Here is a 12,135-nt window from a genome sequence, read left to right as displayed (position 1 = left end):
CCGTCAGTGGTGGCGGCGGCGGACACCATCGCCACCCAAAACGGCTGTTAAAATGAGCCCATAATATCCTACGCTGTAAAACACGCATGACATCCCTGATTACTTCAAGCAGGCTAGTGACTGTTTTTGACCTCTCCGTTCCAACGAGAATGCAAATAAATCAGTATCATCATCATTACTATTGTGTTGTGCCACTTGATAAGCACGCAGCGTGCGTCGATACGTACAAACTTTGCATTGCAGTCCCGACATGTAATAGCCGCATATAGCAGTTTCGTGCATGTAGCTTACACTGGATGTAGCAGGCTAGGTGACTATCACCATCCTGTTTTAAATGGGATGCTATCATTATCATCACCGTTATCGAAATGAACGTACCGTGTTTGGGTCAAGGGATGTGACATGTGCGTGATGTAGTCTGTATACGTGTGCTTACTCTTCGGTGCACCTTATCGCACCTCCTCGCGAAGTTCGAACAGCTGCTGACAGAACTTGTCGTAGAGCTAGACGCGCGGCTGCAACAAGTACCTTTGCGTAGTTGAAACGACGTGGAGATACTTCGCCGCGAAGACCTGTAGTACTTGGTGCCGAAAATGGAGCTCCTATGTAGCCGCTCCTACAGCTTACGCTGTGAGCGTGCTGCGTCTGTCGTATAGGCCTGTGACATTTTGTTTCCATTTTTATGTCACCAGTGCAATATATCAGCAATGAACAGTATTTACAATGTATAGATCATTCCATAAATAATTCATGCTAATGTTACGCTTAAGGAAACGTACCCACCAGTGCCGCAGAATACTAACAGTATCCAGTGAAATCGCTCTGCTAGCTCAGGCCATTACTGCGCAAGGACAATACGATCGTAAATACTTTTTATTGTTTCTCCGGTAGTGAAAAATGTTTAAAATGTTTGAAGAAAAATTGTATGTATGAAATATGGTACGCTCTATCATTAAGACCAAACGCTACACAGCAACCTTGTACTCAACCCAGTCGCCCCATGGATGTTTCGGTGCACAGTTTCTGTGGAGTGGCTGGGAGTAGTACTGCTCACGAACGACAAAGTCAGTGCATAAGTTCTTGGAATCCGGAACACCTGTAATGAAGACGCCAGTTTTCAGTAGAAGAAAATAGAAATATGGCAAACTACTTGCAGGCGTCAAATGAAGAAGTTTGCCTAACGCCAAAAAGGGACACGTTTTGAGCCGCTACTTTTTCTTTTATTACTTTATATAGATGCGGATTTCCTCGCGCTCTTGAACTTGTTTCCTAATATTTGTAGACATTAGGTATTGCACCATTTCGGAAACCCATTCCTAGTCAGTCCGTAAATGCGCATGTCTAATTTGTTCCTCGCGTGAGGAGTTCGAAGTATGTATATCAGATTGATGGTGTGACTTCTAAGCTCCAAATAAGAGTAGGAATGTATCGTAATGTCTACTTTGCGCATTTCCCAGTAATCAAAGTCTCTTTGGCAGATAGCAGTTACCGTCGAATACATCAGAGCCTGTCCGGAAGAGCCGCCCGGCTCCAGCAACGAAGTTGCTGCAGCCAAAGGGTCACCTCGTTTAAGTGGCCTTCTTGGGCCCAACGAGGTGACCGATTGGTGGCACATTCACCGCTTGTACTGTCAACTGCATACCTTGCCATTTCCTCGTAGCCACCGTGAACGCTTTAGCACTAAGCTGTGCCACCAGTTTAAGCTTTTTTTTCTTAATGTTTCATCGCAAACGGTGTGTTTCGACCCTCCCTGGGGGCTCATTGACCCCAGTGTAGTGGTGCGGAACTCGGGCTAGAAGGCTTGATGCCGGCCGTAGTAGCTACGTTCTGATAGCGCAATGCAAACAATACAACATTTTTCATTGCAAATGGGTTAAACATCTCCAGAATGTCAACATAAACACGAAGTTTCCTACTACGGCCTGCGTCATAATCACATTGTTTTGTTTTCTGGCACATAAAATTGTACATTTTTTGTCTAGGGTGACTTTCCCAGGCTGTAGTGTCTAGTAACTTGTGCGCACCTGCTACTCGCCTATGCTGATCGTATTATTTTCTCAAGTGTAACTCTTCGGATGTTCAACCGAATTACCATTCTTTTGCCTTTCTCTTTAGGAACTGTGTTCTTAAGTCGTCTTTTAAAATTTCCCTTTCTGATACAGCGGGTTGAAGTTCATGAACTTCCCCTTACATGAGGCCGCAAAATCCTGAACTAGATCTCACTTAGAGGCTCTTCGTACAAATATGTTCGAGTAACAAAGCCTCGGATTCTGCTGCTGTGGATCTCATGAGCATCACTGATGTAGCAGCACGCAAATGGTATGATTAATCCTGTTTCCTTCAGAAATATACTTGAAAAAGGTTGCTCTACATGTAACTACAATATTTTTTGTGTCGCGTCACTATTTTTCAATATCTGCAAGCAGGGAAACACATTTTCAAACTCTTCTATCGCAACAGGAACGACTCAACTGGCAGAAGAAAGGTCTACTAATACAGCTTGGCTCTTTTTATGTGTTGCTAAAGTCTTTTCATTTATCTGTTTTGCAAAACATTCATTCATACATGATTGCCCTAGGCGATTACATAGCTCTGAAAATCTGCCAATATTCTAATAGGTGCCCGTAAAGTGGACTAAAGCTTGAGCGTATATTGCCTTTGAGCACTAACGTTGAGCTGTTTAAACCTTTCGAATATATAAACTACGATCCCTTTTCAGTTGCAAGAAAACTTCACAGACATATTAGAGGTATAAAAATGTCTTAATATAGTTCGGAGTGCGAATACAAATATGTTTACTTGTATTGTGATGAACGCGCAACACTCACTGAGAGGTATTTTGTTCGCAAAAGTAAAAATTCCTTAATATTTACAGTCGCATGTACAATTCATTGAATGCGCCAGCATGCGCTTCTATCTTTCGTGATGCTCCAGCTGCATGTTTCGTTATAAGCTACGTCAGTGCACTGTGCAGGTGCACAGCAAAATGCAAACTCAACCAATCAGACTTCGTCGCTGCCAATACAGGCGCCTGCGCACTTTATATGGCAGAGAACTTACAAGAGCAGTACATTCAACTTTTACACTGACCGGTGGACCGCACTGTACATCAGTGTCAGCTTTCCTATACATTTTCATATTGCCCATTTTAGTACTTTCTATAAGCCAATTACTAATAGTAACCGAATCCCGGAGTTGTTAACAGAATGCTTGCATTATGAAGGACTCATAAGAAAAAATCGGTGCCGCAGCTGCACCTAAGTTGACCAGGCAAATGGTCTCCCTTGTAGCCACCTCTAGTAAATGAAACCAATCAGAATTGTGCAGAGTATTTTAGTGAGTTGCCATGACGCACAATATAGCGTATCATTATGTGCTCCATCGGATAAAATGTGCACCTCACCGGTATAATAAAGTGAAACTACTAAGCACACATTTTTGTGCAACAATGAAACCGATGCTGCCGAGGGAAAAATAGCACCGATTGCTTCAGCCATTTTGCACTAGGATCACTCACCTAGCAGTTGAATAGTGCGATTGAATTCACTCCTCAGAATATCCAGAACCTTGTCGACGCCTTCTTTTCCCTGGAATTAAAAGAAATGCATATTTGTGGCACTGTGAAAGAGGTAAATGCTGGAAATATTTAGAATGAGAAAATCTTGTTTTGAATGGGTACACTGTAAAAATATTCCGTCTCTGCAGGGAGGATTTCGGTCATTATACCGAATAATTGCAGGTAAAAATACGGAATGTATGTTGTATTTCAACAATACGGAAAAAGCTTCCGTTAATATTACTGAAATGCTCCCTGTTTTAATTTTTACGTACATGTCACTGTACTAATACAGCGTATGTCATTGTATACATGTCACTGTACTAATACTAAGACACACTGTCTTGCACGAAAAAGACAGAATTACGTATTTTTGTTATGCGAGCATTCGCATTTTTGCGAGAAAAGCTATACGCTGTCTGAATGAGCGCTTGTACTCACGAAGTTTCAGCTAACAATGTTTTATTGAACACGCAAACTGTACGCCTTATGAAGATGCGTAAAAAATGTGAAAGCTAGCCTACTACCAAAAGCTACAACAGATCGTATAAATATATATACGCATCCTCACAGTCTGCAGCCCATACGGGCCTTAGAACTCGGGTCATATGAGCAAATATATGCGTGTTTGCAATGTTCTCAAATTAGGCACTTTGTAATGAATAATGCAGCATATATCTTTGGGTGAAGGAAGATCAATGGGCATACGTGCCAATTCAAACAAACTTGCGGCACTCAGATGCTGGTGCACAGGGACTGACATTGGTGCTCGGCGCCAAAAATAGTGCGCACTATAAGTCAGCACCGAAACGCAAGGAGTGATATAATGAGCCTAACTCCGTTTACATTTCGCAACAAATGGTCTCGAAGGGAACTGGCGGCCTATAGGTTCAAGTACAACGGCTAGATCAAACTTCCGACCGTGAGATACAATTAAAGCAAGGGGAAAGACCTTTGCTGCACTGCAATGTAGTTGGTTTAACTCATTTCCATAATAAATCCAAAAAAGCTCATCTCTGTCAATAACCGTCCATTCATTGACACACAACAATTACGCATTATCTTCGCTCTTCATGTGTTGTCAATTCTTACGGTAAGACATAATCGCAACCATTTGGTGCTTTATCTTGAAAGAACACCGGTGAGTATGCACGAACTTGTAGTGCAGAATAAAGATCGCGAACATGCACCGACATGTGTGCAAAAAACGGGAAGCTGACTGAAGATGAAGTACCTAGTACCATGCAAGTGCTGTGTGTGCTGTGAAAAAGAAAAAAAAAGCAAAAAGCAAAAAGAGAACGCCCATTCCCGAGTTGGCTAAATAATTCAAGCTTTATTTCTTTTTCACCCAGCATACAACACCATTTGTTCTATGTGTTTATCCATTGGTAAATGTTATGACAACTCATTATTTACCCGTTCTTTACATGCACCAACAAGCCCAAATTAGCACTATACCAGAGCTTATTGATAAACTTCAGTGCCCTGCTTCGCACTGCATTTCAAGACTGGTTTGCTTTCCCCAGTAGCAAACCGCCAGTTGACCTCCCTGTCTGTCTTCTTCTTGCATTCTTTACCTCCTTGTATAAGATGCACTACCTTCTGGTAGTGAAAGCGTCTTCTCCCAGAATTCAATTATTTCTCAAGAAATTATTGCGTTGTTCCCGCACCTAAAGCAGAAATGCGAAAACAATACCGATTCTGTTTTGTTCGCCGTGCTCACAGATTGTGGAACCAGGGGGCAGCGCGCGCTGCGCGTCCGATCCAAGGAGCGGTACACAAAGCTGCACATGTGTAATCAGCCGGGTTTTATCGTTTCATGTTGTCAAAATTATTAGCTTACCATGAATATGTCTTCAATTGTACTCAAAAGAAGAGAAATGCCTCAAAGAAGAGAGATTCCTGCATCGGAAGCCAAGAACACAAGCGATAGATGGTTAGGCTGCTTCAGTCTCAGCATGTTCGAATGGGCAAAGTTGGAAATTTGCTGCTGGGTGGTGTACGCTTGTGTGGCAGTCATGTGCCCTTAGTGCGTGGGGATGTTTCCGCTGAATGTGCTTCCCTTCATCTACAAAACTCTGCACGCTGCGGCATCGAAGAAGTTGTCCTGTGTTCGAGTTTACCTATGCGCTTGGGCACGAAATAGCCACCTATCAACGGATGTTCAATAGTATACGCACACTCGTAACTTGCTCATGACGTAAACCCATTTTTTATTTGATTTGCATAGCATACGTGTTGAAATGATGTGTGGTAGGCCCGAGTCGCGAACAGAAATATTGTTTCAAAAGAACGCTAAGCAACGTCTTAGGGGAAAAATGACGCACGAATTGGGATAAGGATCACCTATGTTTTCAGATCCATTTCAATGGTAGTGCGATCGGCTACATCGCCACCGTAATTTTCCGGGTGACAATTGTAACCTCTTGCTCACTTGCGTTAAAAGCACAGAAGAAAACAGCATTCTGTTGTTCACTTGTATTAACGCTTGTACGAGCTTAAAAACACACTGTAGCCGACACGGCAATAACTTCTGTTAGAATACGAAACTAAACGTTCGAGATCATAGCAGCGGCTCACTACGTGTAATTGATACTTTCTTGCTTGCTTGCACGTTGTTGTTGTAGCGACCAAAAAAGATTTCTTCGCTCTGGCTGTTCTGCTGTATGTTTCCTTGATGCAATTTCTTACAGCGCAAGACGTTTTGCTTCGTATCATGTCTGGGCAGCCATGGCATTCGTGTCAGTAAGCAAGCTGTACATGTTGTGTGAGCTACAAAAAAATTTGGACATACAAGAGAAGCGGATGCAGTCATCATAGACTGCATTTTACAAATATTTCAGACGTATTACTGAATTGGAGTGTAGATATGCATAGAAATCAGATTGTATTGATACTGAGTAGGAACAAGGCAAATTATTAATAATAATTCATTTTCTTTTACTGAAAGACTAGTTGCTGTTGCGCTGCTGGAGGTGAGAAGAGGTCTGCAGCCTGCAATGGGTCGATATCTCTTAAGTTATCCCTGTATTGTTGCTCTGAATGTGAACAGATATTTTTCTCTCAGCATTTTGCTACCTGAATCATGACCTTCTACTTAGCTGTGCCGATGATTAGTGTTAGTGACATTAGAGTGCTTGTGGACAAGCGCCCCTTCATTATTACCGCACATAAGACAGAGTGCAGCCCCAGCATTATGTTAGTGTGTTAATATATACGCCAAAATAGGTTATCTGAATTAACAGGTTAATATAGTGATGCATTGTGATTGTGTTCAATCAGGGGAAAATTCTAAATAAGAAGTAACTTTAATTTGCGCTTCGTAAGTTGCGCAAGAGTATCAATTAGGCTGTTACACATGAAATGGCACATTTGTATACGTGTTCTACAATGCTGCAGTCCTGAATAGCTTTCGAGTTAAGTGATACTTCAGCATTGTAGGAGGCTGACATAAACAGAGGTTTTCTTGCTGCGAAGTTCAAATGAGGTGTTCCAGTTAGAGCGACTATATAAAATTGGGGCTTTAAGTCTACATTTCTTTTAGGCAGACTTAGATGGGAAAATTTATTTCTTTTGGACAGTGGCAGGAATGCATGGTTAATACTTGAATATATAAACATTACATGGCTATTTTTTAACCAAGTGGTGCCCCAGCACGCTAGAACTTGCAGGGCTCTCCTTGAATAATGCGAACTTTCGTTGCAGCATAGAGGCAAATCCTTTTATATTGTGAGAGATCACATTATTGGGTTTCATCATAGTCTGATATTTGTGCTAAATGTATTTGACTTTGTCTATCAAACCCTGCGAACTGATGGATCATGAAAATTTATCATGTGAAACATGTTATGCAGCTTACGAATTTGCATGAATATAATACTCTAATTTTTCCAATAGTTTCCGGCCTCAGATTGCACTGAACATTACATTTTTGTTTGCAACAAGACTATAATGCAATTTTCTCTTTGTATATTTTCAGGCACTTCCAACTGCAGCGTGCTAAACCACTGGTCAGCAATACTGGAATCGCTAACGCATGTGGAGCCGTGCTCAAATACGCGAGGAAACACGGCTTTGCCTTGTTTGGCTGTGTCGCGGGCACTTCTAAAGTACTGTCTGTCCAATAACCTTGTTGGCATGCAAGCGTCGTCTACTTCTGTGCGTTGCTTACTGTTTCATTGTGGCATCACATCACATAATAATCGTAGTATGTATGTTCTTTTCCTGAAAGACTCATAGTCCTCCCCTTGTTTTATATTTGCAGTCGCATTATTTATGTTCAAATGACCAGTGCTCCAAACCCCATTATATCGCATCGTAAGATACTAGTACGTAAACAATTCTGGATAAAAGAAAAACAATGCTGAACTGCCGAACAGTACCAAGCACTACACCTGTATATTGCTGGCTGAGCCATGAAGCCGAGGGAAAACTGAATATTTATGTTGCTTCACCCATGTGTGCTATTGGCCATTGCTTATGACCTCAGCTGATGTGGCAGATTATCTTTGCATTTCGTTTTAAAACTCATTTTCATTACTGCAGTGTGATTACTGCATGTGCAAGTAGGAAACAAATTACATAGGCAATCAAAAGGCAAAAGTGTGTAAACTTGGAACATTGTGCAGTTTTATGGCTCAGAGTAAGTAGAAATACACCATAAAAACTTCACAATTAACTGTTACTTGTCACACGGCTAGACCATGCAGTAACCATACTGCGTGGTCATACAGTGCTACATAAATTTAAATTGTAGTGTAGCTTTCTAGTGTATGCTTCTAGTGCTGCATTCTGTCAGAGGGCTAGTAACATGTTTCACACGTCTAGAAACAGCGGTAAAATTTGCCAACTGCGTTTTTAATGATTTGATGATAGAAAAATAAAGTCATAGAGTCAACGCAAAGTGATGTGTTCTTCTCTGCACGTGTTGCAGTTTCAAAAAAGTAAGGTGTGAGCCGTTACCAAGGTTCAAACCAGGTAGGAAAGCCAGTATAGAAGTTTCCACACCCCTGATCCGTACTACAAAGGATGCATAGCACATGGAGCACCTTCGCCTGAAGCCAACCTTGTCTAGGAAGTTGGCACTTCACAACTTTGCAGCAGCACCTCGTCTGCAAGGGTGTGCGGCATTTCTTCCCCTAAAATACCTGCCTGTTGAGCCGTAAACTAACCAAGCAGGCCAGAGCAGTGTTTCGAAAAGATGTCCAGAATTCTTTCATTACCGCGCCCACAGCGTCGCTACATTATGTGGCGGACAATGGAAACGCTGGTAAGCGAGAAATAACTATATGTAAGAAAACACTATCGTATGCGGGATCAGATTGTCATAAAAGGGCTTATCGCACATGGGGAGACATCTCCTAGAATGTGAAAAACCACGAAAAAAATTTTTAGGGCAAAAATATTATTTGATCAAGCGCACTAGTTATAGAACCATATGCCCTGCTTCCAGGACAAGCCGCTGCACTACAACGTATTTCCTTTGGCTTCACCTGCGTGCGGCGCGGCAAATGGCATCCAGCAAAACATATTAAACACATCGTCAGCTGTTTCCGAAGCAGAAAAACAGTTCGCAAGGTCTCTGAACACACTGCATCTTAAAGTGACGGGTAATGGGCAAAGCAAATACTGTTGCATAGTAGATTTGCACGAGGCAAGCTACGAGCAAAAAATCTGCTTGTTGCTTGCGAATGGCCAACATATTGTTTGCATGCTGAAATTCGTTTTTTTCTCACCGCTCATTTGTGTAGTGGGGACAGCTTTCACAACTGGAGAAGAAGCATTGAAAGCATGCAATACTTTACGAAACGAGCTTCAATATATCATGTCTGCATCACTTAATTTCATGGCTGCATGAGTGAGCCCACATTATCCACTTTATCTGCAGGTCAACCCTATCTTGAGACTCAAGCTGAGGTTGCTATTATAGAAATTGTGGCCGCGAGCTTGATTTCTGAGAGCCGGCTTTTGAGAGTACAGAATTAGCTCAACACATTAAAAGCCAGAACAAATTGTCGCACATTTCAAATTGAGAGTCTTCAAATCTCAATTTATTTAGTGGTGTTGATATTCTGCGTAAAGTTGTTCATTGCTATGTTCATATGGTTACCAAGGATTCCGGTAACTGCTTCTTCACTTGGAGTACATAGAAAGCATCTACTCCACGTAATCTGGTGGCTTTCTGCTGCATTTTCAAAAACTGTTTTTTTTTTTCAGTTGATATTTTCAAATTTTACATTTCATATTAGGTGGTGTGTCCCGTTTCCTTTTTCTACAGCTTTTTAGGTAAAGATCTAAATAGTGAACACAGCTTCCCCTTTTTGGTTGATTTTCCAGATTCCACGTCCTTGCTGCAAAACAATTTAACTTCAAAACTGCTTGCACCTTACTGAAAGGATCACTTGATGCAGCCATAGCCACCAATTATACGCATTATGAAAATTGTAGTATTTTTTTTATCTACACGGTGGCCCATCTATCATGCAACGAGATTTAGAAATTTGAATTTAGACTTGTTTAAAAACTGACTCCGATCAAATCCGATGAAACCCGATGAAATCAACCTAATGGTGTCGGTGATTATGCAAACAATTTTTCGATATCATTTGCACCACATTCTCCACTTCCACCGTGCGATGTTCATCTCTGCACAGAACATTTTCCCTCGTGGTAACTGCTTTCCTCTTTTCCGTTTTTTCTTTATTTCTCAGACCCTACATCATTTCTACCTGCTTGATAAATGGGACGCAGATTTAGCGCAGGTGTCAGTTTCTGTACGACTAAACAATTCCACAAACAGCCAGTGTGGTAGATGTCAGACACACCAGTCCAGCCGTGCCGCAGCTGTTTTCTTTGCACTAGTTTCGATACCGCGGTACAAGTGGCCACACAGCTGGCGCGAAAAGCTGGAAACAAGAAATCAGGACGCATACCTTGTAAGCGAGTCCCCAAAGTACCGGCCTTCCAACGAAAACCGCGCGGGCACCTATGCTCAGTGCCTTCACAGCGTCGGCTCCCGAACGCACACCGCCATCCAAGTAAACCTCCATCCGGTCACCCACAGCTGCAACCACCTCCGGCAACGCCTCAATCTGCAAAGGAAATTGTCGCACGCAGTGCACATGCTTCGTACATCGCCCATCAAGTGTGCTGCGTTTTATTAGAATTTGGCCCTACATCGAGGTCACGGAGCGACGCGGACGCCATGAAGACATACAAGTACTGCGTTCAAGCTAACTCCGCCATCAAAAGTGCTTTGAGATTTGAGCGCATGTGTTGGCGAGAACAACTTCACACATATAAGAAGATTGCTAAAATACTTGCAAAGCAGCTTTTCTTAATATTTGGTTGTACATTTCTTTCGCTGCATTTTTGCCGCTCTGCAATCCTGTCCAGAGGTGCATGCTTACTTACACGGTAACTAATACTCGAAAGCTTCAAGATAGTCATGCTTCATAAGTATTCGGATCAGTGGACAATCTTATTAGGAGGGAATAATAGGTTTCTTTGCTACAAAATATTCTTCGTTTCTCGGCTGCCCAACAGACACCAGAGGACTCTTTGGAAAAGCTATGTGGTATGTTAAGGCTACCGTGTGTTTTATTCTCTCCTGTTCTACTATGTCCCATATGTATTGCATCAATTTTGCCCGCCCACGTTTAGTGGCCTAGTCCTTGTGTAAAGCTGAGTGCTTTCTCATAAATAATCCAGAGCGATTCGGTAAATTTAGAGGGTAGCCTTTTGCAAAAAGAAAAAGAAACATTGACGTACAATCCCGGCCCTGCGAAAGCGGTCGTCCAGCGAAGCAGCTCGAAAACATTAGAACTGTTGAGGGCGGTATTCAATCCTTTATTCCTTTATAGTAACGGTAGTTTAGAGTATTGGCAGTAGTTGTAATTTTGACAGCACACTGCCGTCCATAGCTGTGCTGCAACAGCAATGAAATCAGTTGCTAGGCTGGTTTTTTATATATAAAATGTTAGGGACGCCACTCCTCCTCCCCTTCCCCCCCGCCACCTTTGAAGGCGGTCGTCACCGTGGCGGCATGCGTAACAGCAACTCTTGCCGGGAAACATATGCGGTGAGCGCTACGTGCTTCGCATATTTATCGGGAACACCATATCATCTGTTATGTTATTCCGCTGCTTATTTTGTGCTTGTTGTTTATTGAAACGTATAGTGGTCTGTACGTTGTTGCATTCTTCAGAAGAATCTAAACACTGTTCACTTCACATTGCTGAGTGCTTGAAGCTTCTGACTTATGGGGTTACAAACTCGTGGCCCTGCACGGCCGCCAGTATAGGGCCACATTCCTGCTGGCGGACGTAGACACAAGAAATGCCGACTACAGAGAGGCCAACAACACCGCTTTAAAATTAGTAGGAGTATGACAAATATCGAATCCAACTAAAAAGAATTTCAAGGAGTTTTGTTACTTTCCCCCTGGCCCATATAACGTCATCGTCCCAAACACAAACATTACTAAACATTAGTTATTTGGCTATTCCTCTACGCAACACATCATGGAGTAAGAGATCACGCTTAGGGACTACGCTGGACAGTGCTTCCTGTCTGTCTGT

At 42.3% G+C, this 12,135-nt stretch overlaps 1 protein-coding gene across 2 annotated transcripts in view; it reads right to left on the bottom strand.

Moving 5' to 3' along the window:
• Positions 1–859: 859 nt before the first annotated feature.
• LOC142591132 (uncharacterized) overlaps positions 860–12,135 on the bottom strand; it is a 78,371-nt gene continuing 67,095 nt past the window's right edge. For both annotated transcript variants that reach the window (XM_075703511.1, XM_075703512.1), the window contains 3 exons: positions 10,489–10,647; positions 3,518–3,587; positions 860–1,096 (listed from right to left, as the gene is read on the bottom strand). In XM_075703511.1, the coding sequence (XP_075559626.1) occupies positions 966–1,096; positions 3,518–3,587; positions 10,489–10,647 (360 nt within the window). In that variant the 3' untranslated portion in view covers positions 860–965. The remainder of the gene's footprint in view (positions 1,097–3,517; positions 3,588–10,488; positions 10,648–12,135) is intronic.

Source organism: Dermacentor variabilis, chromosome 8, assembly GCF_050947875.1.
Source record: "Dermacentor variabilis isolate Ectoservices chromosome 8, ASM5094787v1, whole genome shotgun sequence".
Classification (NCBI taxonomy): domain Eukaryota; kingdom Metazoa; phylum Arthropoda; class Arachnida; order Ixodida; family Ixodidae; genus Dermacentor; species Dermacentor variabilis.
The sequence above is the reverse complement of the archived record's forward strand: the minus strand, read 5'-3'. Positions and strand labels throughout refer to the sequence as shown.